Here is a 13677-nt window from a genome sequence, read left to right as displayed (position 1 = left end):
TAATCAACAAAATGTTTAGACTTTATTGAGTAGGGAAAAATATCTTCTTCCCTCTTTTCTGGTTCTTGTCAGTTCTGATATTTTTTCCAATTCTTGGTTACAATTTTCCAAATTAAAATTTCTAATATTCCCCCCCAGCTTCTTTTTGAGTCAGCAAAAGTTGAAGATTTATTGTGTGAGCAAGAAGATGTTTCTTGATACAAACTATGTTTTCTAAATCTTATTTCCATTCATGTTTGGTTGCATTCATGTCTGTATATGCATGTGTGATCACGTAGACTGGAATTATAAACAACTGTGAGCTGGCATGTCAGTTCTGAGAATTGAACTCGAGGTCTCTGGAAAAGCAGTCTATGCTCTTAACCACTGAGCCATTCCTCCACAGTTCTTAATTAAAAATTTAATCATAAAATATGAAACAAAAATGTCCACTACAGATAATTCTTTGTAAAGATTTTTATACATTACAAAGCACCATTTTTTTATTCTTTAGTGCACAACACGAATGCTAACTAGGACCCAAACTAATTTAATTTTGAAATTTAAAATCATTCATTAAACTCATTGCAATTCATCCAGTTATAGTTTGGTCATTTTGTTCCTTAATAAGGTTTGACATTTGATGATTAAGATACAGAAACATATTAATTGAAAGAAAAGTAAGCCTTTTGCTTACTGGATTTTTATGTTTATTTTATACTAACATTGAAACTCTAGTCTTCATCCATATCCCAGACAAACTTCAAGGGAAAGTTTTTCATGTTCTTCTTGAATATCATGTCAAATCTTTCATTCTGCTTCACTGTCAGATGATGCTTCCAGTCTCCAATGGTACCTAGTGGGATAAGCAGAGGGACAGCCCGTAGGTAAGTGAATAAAAATAATAAAGGTCACTTTAACAGTTCAATGTCTTCTCCAACCCATGCTAGGGAATCAGAGTGCTCTGTGGAGTTTGATTCCTCACCTTTCTTTACAGAAGACAGAGCAGGGAAAGACACCTACACAAAACACAACAAATGACCTGCTAGATCGCTGCCCCATGTGTTAATGGACCAATCATAACCCGTTCTTTAGGAAGAAACAAAAAACTTCAAATATGAACACATGAGAATTTTTAAAGTAGTTTACTATATGTCAAGCATAATATAAACCAACAATGTTTAACGATAAAATGTAATATATATATACCCCAAGGTTGTAGTTAAATATGTTCATGCTTTAGTCTTATATTTTATCCCATTGGTCTATATGTCTATTTTATGCCAGTACCATGCCTGTTTTATTATTATGTATTTACTCTATAATGTATTTTGATATCTGGAATGAATATCCCTACAATATTATTATTTTCTGTAATGATTGCTTTGGCTATCCAAGGTATTTTCTGATTAAAAATGAATTTTAGGTTGGCCTTTTAAAAATTTTCTGAGTAGTATGTTGTGGATATTTTGATCGGGATTTCATTGGATCTACATTGCTTTTGGTAAGATAGTCATTTTCTCTATCTATATTAAATCTACCAAACCATGAACATGGAGGTCTTTCCATTTTCTAATATCTTCCTCAAACTCCTCACAGATTTAAGCTTTTTCACTGCAGAGGTCTTTCACCTTCTAGGTGACAATGCCTGCATATGGTTGTTCATGCCTGTGTAGGTAGAGGCAAGACTAGGGGTCTGAGGTAATCCTCAGTTACACATAGCAAGTTCAAAACCAGCCTGAGTAACATGAATGAGACCATGTGTCAAAATTGGAAAGAAAATATTAATTCTTTATATGTAAGTATGAATCACAGACAATAGAGTGAATAAGACATGGCTGTAATTATGGCAAGGAACAAAAGTAGGGTATGAGAAATGAGTAGTTAAACCTCTTGCACTTTAAATATACGGTGTATTATTTTTTATAATATCCTGAAAAAAAGAAACAGAAGTAAAATTAAAATTTTTCTGGACTATCCAAGTGAATGCCCTCAAGTCTATTCCCAGTACTTGGAAGCAAGAGACAGGAGGAAATCAAGTTCAAGGCCAGCCTGAGCAACACAGTGTCTGTGATGCCAACCTGGATCAAGTAGTATGACTTTCTTTCAAAATCAATAAAGTCACCCCATTTCGAACTTTCTCTTCTAAAATATCCATTGCCTAGGACAAGACTCTTGACATGTCTTAAAAGAGTTGAATCATATGAGTCCTACTGGGTGATTGCCACCAATCACTCCCTCGTCCTTCCTCTACCTCTTTTGTGGAGGGAAGACAGGCATGAACAGTCATATACAGGCTTTGTGTGTCAGCAGTTGTGAAAAGAGAATGACCTACCCTAAACTGATAATCTTTAAGATCACAAGTCAAAATTTTTATTTATTAAATGATTTAATGTAACATTCTAAGACATAATTTGACATATATATTTCATTCCTTATGAGAAAGGAAAAGCACACATTAAATAAGCAAAACTATTGTGGTTTTTCCGATAATACTATTAAATTTCCTAATAAATTCTTTTAGTTCAGTGTCCATTAATATATTTTATGTTCCCTAGGGTCCCAGTGCCTTTATCACCTGGAGAAACTCATTGGAAGCACAGTACTATTGCTCCAAGGGTAGAGACTTGGGGAAGTCTCGGTACTTTCATTTTTACAAACCAGTGATTCTCACCTTTGCGCAGGAAATAGCCATTGCTTCTTGCCCCAATTTCCTTGTTTATAATATTACCATAATTTGCTCGTGGATCAGATTTCATGTTCTGAAACGTTGCTTGTCTCACAACAGCATCCACATCTTCTTCACTCAGTTTTTTCTCGAGAAAACTGCAGATTTTAAGCACTGAGCCCCTGAGGTCCTGAAAAAGTCATGGGTTGAGGAATTATTAGCTTTATGATGAAGGTCTGAGTTATAGCCAAACACGTGACATAAACATGTAGAATTCCTTCCTAGAATTCAAGGATGACACAACAAATGCTAAAGGAAATATAAATTAATATGATTATTTCAATTGATACAGAAAATAATTTCAATAAAACAGCACAAAGCAATAGAAAGTACTTGAAATACAAAACACATAAACAATTAAAGGGTGCTAATAATTGCTTAAAGAGACAAGTCAACTCTATGTATGTCAGGTTGTCTGTGTCGACACAAGAAGGAATAACAAGAGAGGACCACGGGGAGAAGAGAGCCCTGAGGCAGACCAGTCAATAAAGCAGGGACTGAATGTCAGGAACCTCCATCAACACAGAGCCCAAAAAAGGGTGTGGTATGAGGACAACAGAGAGTGTGTGGTTTACTCGGAGACGATAAGTAATTTTCAAAAAAAACTACCTCATCTTACCTTTTTCATATCTTCGTAGCTCAGGAACATTATATTGAAATCATGTCTGTGTTCATACCAGCCTCTAATGTGATCAAACCAACGGCTTCCTACAACTGAAGGGAAAATAACTGAGTAACAAAGTCAAGGCACTATATTTACTGAGAAACAAATGATATTCTTTCTTTTCTGGCTTAGAGTATTCAGAAGAAAAAAATGAAGCCCCTACCATTGGATGTCTACAGGACTATTTTAAAGAGTTCTTTTCGTGTAACAATTACACAAGGCTCATACCAATCTACCTACTTAGGGATGTAGCAAGACAGACAGAAATTCTAGGGGCAGGAGCAGGATAGATTGTTCAGTGGTTAAAGCACTGGCTGCTCTTGCAGAGGACCAGGTTCTCTGTACCCATATGGTGGCTCAGAAACCAACTGTAATTTCAGTTCCTGGGAATCTTAAGCTCTCTGCTGACTTCTAACATCACTACAGGAATGCTGTATATACATACATCCAGCAAAATGCTCACAAAACAAAACAAATAAATCTAAAACTTTTTAATAAAGAAATTCAAGTGTGTGACTTCAAAGATATCCTTCAGGGACTTTTATATTTCTCCTCTCTCTGAAGGCATATGTCTTCATTTCTCATGTCCTATCTCTGAAGAGCAGTGTTTTCTTGCAACAACGAAATAGAACCTGATTATAAGGTTAGCAATGTGTGAGATCCTGGTTCCACACCCAACAGTCTCTTTCATTCACCAGTTTTCCTCAGTAGTGACATTAATAATTCCAGTTTTCCAACAGGTATGTGTCATGCAGAGCACACATTCACCTTCAACTTTAGCTATATGACTCTTCCTATGCCATTAGATAGAAAGAACAAATAAAATACTTGTAAATTTTTTGCGGTCTAGCCAAAGTGCTTCCTAAATAATATAGAAAGAGCATTACAAGGTGGCAATTCTCAAATAGTCCTGATAGTGGCAGGATAATCCTTGTGTATCTGGTTATTTGGGTTCAGAATTGTTACTCTTTCTATGGTTCTCCTGCCACCTCCATCTCCTAGACACATGTTTCTACTTTGAGATGCCTTAAATGTCATCTGTGTTTTATAAACAAGTGAGAGGGAATAAATGTAGTTACCTTTTCCATCTAGAAATTTTTCCAGATAATGTTCTATGGTGTCTGTAGCTTCTAGAGTAGACACCCAATTTGAGAAATGATAAAATGAGATCAAAACATCTTTGGGATTTCTATAAATATAAAGAATCTGCAGAAAAAAATACAAAGTTGCTTTAGTAATTCTTGGTTATTCTAATAAGTTCTAAACAATTACATAATAGTACTTGTCCAAATAAATTTTTATTTACATCTAGGTAATATTTATGAAAATGTAGTTGGTTATCAACTTTTTGTTTCATATTATAAAAGTGAATACTTCCATTTACATAGTATTCCACACATGTGCAAGAACACATGTCAATCAATGTTCTAGAAATATATTATTTTTAAAGTTGATAAATATGGTAAACATTCTTTCCATACAGCTTAATGCTATAAACAATTGATATTCATTAAGTTTTCTGAGATATCTTATATATAGCCAAGGTAGCAGTGAAAATAAGTGGAAAATATAAGAATGAAATATTCTTTTGATAAAAACATCAACAGTATGTACATGTAATTTAAAAAGTAATATCTCTCTACTGTTATGAACAATTATTAGTGAGTTTGTTAAGAGCATTAGACCAAAAACAAATACATTTCTAGTCTTGAAACAAGGAAATATTTCTTAAATAAGGTTTTTGTTGTATTAGGTTTTTGTTTGTTTTTTTAGAAAGAAATTAAAGTTGGGTGGATAAGGATGGGGAGAGGATTTAGAAGAAGGATTGAGGGAAGGGAAGAATATGTTCAAATTATATTTAAACTTAAAATTGTTTAAAATAATAAAAATACAATCAAAATAAAATAAATAAATAATGAATTTATATTTTTAAAAGTCAACATATTTGATTATACTAAATTAAGAATGATACTAATCAAATTAAAGCACAAAGTTTCAAAACATGAGAAAGGCCATAAGTAGAGCAGCATGCAGAAGTGACAGAATTAATACCAATAGGAAAATTATGCTAAAATTATAGTAAGGAAAAGCTTGACCAATGATAGAATTTTTTCACAGGATTATCACTGGTCATGGTCAGTAATATCAAACTTTTTAATCTCATTATTTAACAGCCATATGAAAATTAAGACCGGTGTGAGTCATCATTCAATATCTGGCACATTGACAAACATTGATGTCCAACGTGTCAAGTTACTAGAGGAAAAACAAGAATTGGTTCTTTGTAGGTTTCAGCAATAACTGATTATCCACTTTCTTCAGAAATAATCCACCTCCTCTGTAAGCTGACTACTCCGGTCACTGTGGCTATGAAGTTCTATTCACAGACGAGGGTTCTAGGGAAGCTGGTAGAAGACATTCTCGAGAAAAACCAGGTAGATGTACATCATAACACAAATACTGAAATACTTTTATTATTTAATGCTTAATGTATTTTGTCTGTTCAAAAAGCTCTATGACATACTTTAGTCTGTTTATTCTTGAGACCTTTTGGCACTAAATAATATGGAAGGTGGGAAGCGAAGATGCGAGGTGACGGCATATTGACATAGTCTAAATTATGTATATTGTACTCAAAGAATGGTACTCTGTCCATTGTTTCAATGTTTTCAGTACTATTCCGGTGGCCATCAAAATAAATCAGGCTGAGAATCTGCTGGGTCCAGATGGTGCCTGTGAAAAGAGGTAACAATCCTATTTTCAACCTTGAGGTAGATTTAGGTAATAAATAGCTATAGTAACTTCATCCTTCTTCAAGTCTTTGATGCTTTTTTAATATTCCATGTATGCTAACAAGCAAGTATAATTTTTGTTTGATTTTTATTGTGTTTAGTAATAACATTAGAAAAGATAAAATTAAGGGCTCTAAATTCCTTTTTTTTAATTGTATAGTTGTTTTGTTCCTATTTCTTGATAGAGATTATTCAAATTATTCCTATAGCTTCTCTGTATTCTGTGTTCCAAGAGAAGTCTTTTTGTAGTATTTCAAACTTCTAATTGACAAATAGCGTTTGTAGATTACTGGGTACATTCTTATAATACCACACATGTACACAGTGTGCTAAAATCACATCAAGGCAAGAACATTAACCTCTTGCTAACTTTTATTCAGTTTGTAGCTTTCTTGATCTTCATAATATATTCATCTAGGGTATAGGATGCCCTTTAACTGTGTGTTACAGACATTGCTCTTCGACCAAGACTCTCTTACAAGTAGAGTATTACAATTTTAGAAAACTTAAAACTGAAGCCCACACCCAGGTCTCCATGTTCCCTTGAATGGATTATAAATACATTGTAGGAAAAAAAGAGGTCAAGGTTTCCAGTTTTCTTACTAATTCTTGGATTAATAACCATTCAAGTAAGATGACAACAATAAAACTATTTGGGAAATAGATATAAAAACCCAACACCTTTTCCAGATCAAATGGATCTGGGTGTAATCAAATGCAATGGTACTAATGTTCGACTTTATTTATTAGTGACGATTCTAAATGATTTGCCAGTCTAAATTTGACTTGGACATTCACTCTTGTTATTCTGAGGATGACATTATGGTGAATTTCAGGAAACAGTCCCTGAAATTTTGAAATAACCATTCTTAGGAAGATGTCACTGACTCCAGAGGTGTAACAATTGGAGTGTCTGACATCTTGCATGAGCCATCACAATCATAATCATTGTCCTAGCCTTTATCCAGGACCCCTAGGAGCAGTTGACAGTTCTCTAGAGAATACCAGATTATTTAAGGCACCAAACCAAGGGTGTGATATGATGAAGAAGCTTTATTTATCCTTTTCTCTTATTGCCATGACAAGGATAGGTTACCAGTATGGACCACAGCCAGGATACATACAGTTCATGCTGAGGTGTATAAATGTACATCTAGAATCATATTGGTCCCAGGTTCACAAAAGGAAGAATTCCCTGAAATATTTCTGTAAGACCTTGATATGGTTATACACTAGAAAAATAAAACAAATCTCCAAATACCTATTTTTGTCTCACAAAAAAATACCTAAGAGGAGATTTCAGAGCACTGATGGAAAAGGACCCTCTGAAAGAAAGTCATGCTTTCTGTTGGCTGTACCGTAAGTGCAAAACAAAACAAAAACAAAAGCCTATATTTCTGACCAAAGTCTCTTTAACTATACACCAATATTTATAAAAATGCAACAGTTTAACTTGTTAGTGTGTACAAAGACAACGTATTTTTCAGACCTTGACAAGTCCTTGAGTTTAGGATCTACAGTAAAATGAAATGGTTATTCTTAGAGTCATGAAGTTCTGTGATACATAGAAACATTTCGGAATAGAAAATAAAGCAGAAAGTAAACAATGAAATTAATTTTGAAGTGATGTTTTGATCTTTACATGCTTGCACATGTGCCTATGTCTGTTTGTGGTGTATATCTAGTAAATGTGTGTGTGGTGCACATGTGGATATGGTGGACAAGTGTGTGTGGGAGAAAAAGTTATGGTGTACTCGCTTGTATGTGAGTGTAGCCTGATGTATGTGTAGTGTTAAGACTACAGTTGCCTTCTGTCATGGTTGAAATACGTTCATTTTCTGAGTATGTGGTCCAGCTGGGTCAAATGAGCATCTGTGGAGTCTCCTGTCTCCATCTGCCTCCTCACCACAGGAAGCTAAAGATTACAGACACACATTACCGCCTCTGGCCTACAAGTCTTTAAGTGATCCAATCTCAGGTTTTCATCTTTCAAGGCCAAGATATGCACTTCATTCAACAGCCATCACCTCAGCCTTGATAAGGTTTTCTGGCCACACCATATGTAATTCCATTGTCTGCAGTGTTTGGCAGCAGCCATACATGAACTAGTTTTTAAAAAGGGCATATAAAATTTTAAAAAGGACAGATTTATTTCTTCTTAAATTGTATTGAGTAAACCTCAGTTCCTGTAGAATACTTTTAAAGCAAGTGCTATGTGGTCTAAAATTTAGCATTTGCAAATGAAGCATTTGCAAATTTGCATTCAGGAGAAATTATTTCAGATGATGTCATCCTGGTCCAACAGACCAAACAGGTCAGCACTCACCAAGGGTGTGCTCCTTGCTCTATGTCGCGCATCTCATCACAACATTCCTGCTTTCCCCTGGAGTACACACTACATTCTCTGATAGTGGCTTTTTCTCCTACAGATTGGGGTTTTATTTATTTAGATTTTATCTGACCATAAATTGTTATGTAAATATAGGTTTGCTGCTTGCGGAGAGTAGACAGGAGCCATGTTTCCACACAGAAAAGTAAACCAAAGAAGACATTAAGAGCACATGCCTACTCCTGGCACTTACCAGATTTTGGATAGGTTACTATGAAGACATCATCATCTCTAATTTCAAAATCTTCCATCATTTCTAAATGTTCAACATCTGTAATCAATTTCTCAAAATTATATCCTTTAAAGTTAAGCAAATATTCATCTGTGTTATCCATAATTATTCACCTAGAAGTAAATACATAGAATACATTCTGTGGGTCAAGTATTATACAATACTGAATATCAATTGTGGGGAGGTTTATATGGGCCAAGCACTATTAAGATATCTTATGTGCATAAATATTTACTGTGAAAAATAAATTACATAAGTTATCTAAATTTCATAATACTTTAATGTTGCTTTATTTTTCATATTACCTCATTAAATATGAGGAAAAGAAGAGTTAAAAGTTAGCACATTTTCCTGTAATTCAATGTAGATTATCTATATTGTCACAATTCTAAACACACAGAAGAGAAAATGGGGTTACAGAGAGGCCAACGAAATCATTCAAGGTTGCCCAGCTAGCCACCCTCAGAAGATTTCATAACAAAAAGTTGGGCACAGAGGACACGCAGATAATTTCTAGAACATTTTGCATTTTTTTATCTGCATGTTTTCATTCTCACAACAATAAGAAACTCTCCAAGGTGGATCTTTTATGTTTGATATAGGGTTTGGATCGCTTGCTCTCTCTAAACAAGGCTTCTGTAACTTATATACTGAGCTGCTCAATACCAGAGCTTCTAAAAGTAACTCATAGCTACAGTAACTTACACTTATAGTTATAGTAACTTATTGTTACAAGGTCTCCTATGAAACTTTTCATAATTTTAATTTTGAAACAAAAAAATCTAACATCAGGACTACAATTTAAGTCTAAATAATAAATGAATTAGAAATATCAATCAAACAATCTCCAGATAATTCTGATCTTGCCAAAGTTTGATCAAGCCTAATATATTCACTGAATCTGCCAAAGAACTCTATATTTGAAGATTAAAGTGACCAGAGAATGCTCACAGTTCTCATAGTACCTTAGCACTAGTATGCATCCCCTGAGTTGTTTATTTTTAGAAATTCTGTCCCCGAGAATTCAATTTGATAAAATCTGAAAATATAGCATTGACTAAATTGCATGTCAATAATCCACACTTAATTCAGCATATAGATGATTTGAGTGAGGCAAGCACTCACTATATATTCTAAGCTGGGTCCAGATCTTAGTGTATAGACCAGGCTACTTTTAATGTGCATAGATGATATTGGCTTTACTGGAATTACATCCATGCAACATGCTTGACTAATTTCTTTACAGACATCTATCGGATAGATAACCATTAAATGAGAATCACCTAGAAGGCTTCTTGCTGTGAACCACAACTTAAGATGTCTAATTGGGAACCTTCTGCCTTGCAGGTCCCCTCCCTAAGAACTCAAGTCCAACCATCCTCACTATAGAGTGTTGGAAATAAAAAGATTGAGCTGAAAGAACACACACACACACACAAACACACACACACACACACAAATTTCAGTGAAGGTAAATGGCACTGATGTTTAAAAGAAAGCTTAAATTTATCCTTGGGATTGTGCTGAAGTAACTACACAGCACATAACACTGATCAGTGGAAAGTCCATTCATAGAGAATATTTCTGGAGTAAAGAGGAGTCTAAAGAGAGTCTACCACATCTCACCTGACACCTACAGCACTTCCACATACTGTCTACACAGTCATCACATGCTCTCTCCCGACTTTCCTGGGTAGGTGTGTTAGAATGCCTCTAAAAGAACCCTGGATGAAATTTCCACTTTTTCATAATTGTATTCAGTCACACAACTGGGCTATCTTTTAAAAGAAAGAGGAGAGGAGGCAGTAGAGACGGGAGAAGAGGAAGAAAAGGAAGAAAAGGAAGAAAATGAGAGAGAGAATTTCATTCTCTAAAACAAGGTGAGAGGGTCTAAAGAAGGTTCATTTTGGAAACGGACATTGAAGGTTTTTAGTGACAGCAGGAAAAAATGATCATATAAGAAAAGACCAGGTATATGTCTCCTTCATATTTTTTGCAATGAAGCTCAAGATAAGAAGGAAAACAAAACTAATGAGAAAAATTATTGAGACAAGTTCTCTTTATGTAACCCTGAGTGGCCTGGAACTCACTATATAGACCAGGCTCATCTCCAGCTTGCAGAGATTTACCTTCTGCCTCCTGAGTGCTGCAATTAAAGTCAGGCAAATTCATGTCTAGACTATAAGAAGAGAATTGTGCATGTATTATGCAGAAGGCAGGGAAAGTCTTGGTATTGTCTAAATCTATTCTTTTCTACTCACAGTTTGCAGATCAATAGAAGAAGCAAAACCAGTTCTGATGGAATGTTAAGAAAAGCAGTAGCTGATGGGTGTTGAGGTGTAAATAGTCCCTGCCACGTTTTTCTTGGCCAATTGGAAGCGTTCTAGGAAGAATAAAGTGAACTAGGTTCAGATATATTGGGTAAGACTGTGCTGGGAGTAGAAAACCAGAGGCTTTTGGAGCATGAAATAAGTTAAACATTAGGAGATTATAGTTAAACATTACAGAGATCTGGAAGATAAATTTTACATTTACTTAGTTATAAGGATTATTATGTAAAGAGCAAATTATATTTGACACCTATAGCTACAACTTACTTGAATAAATTCTGGAAATGATGATAACCAAATCCTTTTAAGAATATCTGAGTAGCTAGTTTCAGTTTTTTAGGGAATTATTTTTCTTTTCTTTATCCCAGTTTGTCCAGGTTAAAGATTTTTTGTTTGTTTTTGGTTATTGTTTTTGTCAACTTGACTCAGGCTAGGTCATCTGCGAATAGGGAACCTCAGTTGAGGTTTCATCAAATCTCCCTGTAGGGGAGACTGTGGAGCATTTTCTCAATAGTGATTGATGTAAGGAGATGAGCCCACTGTGGGTGGTACCATCCTGGATGAATTGTGCTGGGCTGCTCAAAACACACACATACACACACACACACACACACACACACACACACACACGTGCACACACACACACTAAGCAAGGCATGGAGTGTAAGCCATAGCAGCAATCCTCCATAGTGTCTGCTTGAGGTCCTGCTCCCAAGTTTCTGCCTTGATTTTTTGCCCAGACTTCCCTTTACAATGGGATATAAGCTGTAAAATAAAATAAACTTTTTCCTGCCTAAGTTACTTTTGGTCCTGATTTTATCACAGCAACAGAGAGAAAATTAGGTCACCATCTGTGCTGGCTATGGCTAGTTTTATGTCAACTTGACACAAATTAGAGTTATCTAAAAGAAGGGCACCTCAATTGAGAAAATGTCTGTAAAAGGTCAGGCTATGAAGCATTTTCTTAATTAGTGGATTATGGGGAGACCATTGTGAGTTGTGCCATCTCTAGGCTGGAGGTCCTGTGTTCTGTAAGACAGCAGGCTGAGCAAGTCATGGAGAGCAAGCTAATAAGCCAGACTCCCCCAAGGCCTTTGCATCAAATCCTGCCTCCAGATCCTGTCCTGTAGTTTCTATCCTGACTTCCTTCCGTGATGAACAGTGTTGTGGAAGTGCAAGCTTCCCAACATGCTTTCGTTTACGGTATTTCATCAACAGCAGCAGTAGCCCTAACTAAGACTCCATCCTATTGTTAATTGCACCTACTCATTTACTTCCACCATCGCAAAAACAGATCACACCAATGAAGGTTCCAGTAGTTTCATAAAAATCATTTCATATATTAATTTATTTTCCAATGCCTTTAGAGGAACCTTCTTAGTGATTTCCTTCTAACCCTGCTCCTCTTCTTAGATGTAGATATTACCTGCCTTTGGCTTTCTGCAATAATGGGCTTTTGTTCAAGGCCTGTTTTCAGTATCTTCTCTCACGTCTTTGCCCATTTTTCAGTTTTCTGTTTCCCACATTCACGGCTGTTAGGTAATGATTCTCAGGTTGCCACAAAACACAGAATTTGGCCCCAGGAGAGATTCTTAATCTGTTCAGTGTACAAATCTTTCCTGGTGAGATAATAGAACATAATCTAAGGGTAATTCAAGCTTCTAAACATTGATTTGTCCCATTGTACATAATGCTTTAAACTAAGGAAATATTTGTAAAATAATCCAGGTTATAAAGGAAGCAGTGTACAAAATATGGATATCAATGGGAGAAAACTACTTACCAAAATGAACAGTTAAGCCAAGATCTTCTGGTTGTATTAATATGAACTGTCTTTGAACTGGATGCTTTCAGGGTCTTAGAAGACATACAGGTCTCATGAACTTAGAAAGGAGAGGAGAAAGAGAAACAGGACACTTGTAACAAACTGCAATAGAAGGTACAACAAATTTCTCTTTTCACTAATGGAACTTTTACTAAAGTTTGAAAATGTAGAAATTAATAGATTTAACCCAATCCATGAGAATTTTTCTTGCAATAAACACAAAAAATAAAAAACTGAAATTCATTGTTTATGAAGAATTTTTCAGATGATTAAGAAAAGCAACCAAATCCATAGGAAAAGGGGTCAAAATTATGACTAGATAAACACACAAAATAAATTCTAGTGAGTACTAAGATTGATGCTGTTCTTTCTCTTTAATAATCATGGGACTACAAAATACATCATGGACTGATTCTATAACTTGGTTATTGTGAATAGGGCATCAGACACATGGATATACCCACATCCTTGTGACAAGGTCTCTAACCCAGGCTATATACTCAAGAGAATGGCTGAGTCAATGCCATTTTAGTTTTGTCAAGGGCCATGAGATGTATAACAGTGTTCAACAGGCCGGCCCACCAGATGAATGATTCCCTGGTAAGGAGCCCCACCTGGCAGGGCCATGGAGTTACTGGCTGTGGAAATCAGTTGTTTCTGTCTATACATTTCTCTCATGAGTCACTTCATTTCTTCCCTAAGAAAAGCTTTAGGCATTTCCCATTGCCTGTGGTATAT

The 13677-nt window shown here is 35.4% G+C and overlaps 1 protein-coding gene across 1 annotated transcript; it reads right to left on the bottom strand.

Annotated features, from left to right (window-relative positions):
* Nucleotides 1-11208, bottom strand: LOC125394452 (amine sulfotransferase-like). The gene is made up of 7 exons (XM_048425310.3): nucleotides 11046-11208; nucleotides 8746-8897; nucleotides 5896-6104; nucleotides 4451-4577; nucleotides 3327-3421; nucleotides 2654-2837; nucleotides 1-835 (listed from the first exon to the last, which is right to left on the bottom strand). The coding sequence occupies exons 2-7, from the start codon at nucleotides 8885-8887 to the stop codon at nucleotides 714-716; spliced, it is 879 nt and encodes a 292-aa protein (XP_048281267.1). The 5' UTR covers nucleotides 8888-8897; nucleotides 11046-11208; the 3' UTR covers nucleotides 1-713.
* Nucleotides 11209-13677: the final 2469 nt, after the last annotated feature.

Source organism: Myodes glareolus, chromosome 1 (genome assembly GCF_982192425.1).
Source record: "Myodes glareolus chromosome 1, mMyoGla1.1, whole genome shotgun sequence".
NCBI lineage: Eukaryota > Metazoa > Chordata > Mammalia > Rodentia > Cricetidae > Myodes > Myodes glareolus.
This window is presented reverse-complemented; position numbering and strand designations above follow the sequence as displayed.

Bases quoted from the DNA above. Each gene is read 5' to 3' on its own strand.
- LOC125394452 (XM_048425310.3), bottom strand. From the start codon at position 8,887: ATGGATAACACAGATGAATATTTGCTTAACTTTAAAGGATATAATTTT. The intron at 6,105-8,745 runs GTAAGTGCCAGG...CTCTTTTCACAG, and splicing joins AGTAACCTATCCAAAATCTG to GCACCATCTGGACCCAGCAG. The intron at 836-2,653 runs GTGAGAATCACT...TTATCCCACTAG, and splicing joins TGGCTATTTCCTGCGCAAAG to GTACCATTGGAGACTGGAAG.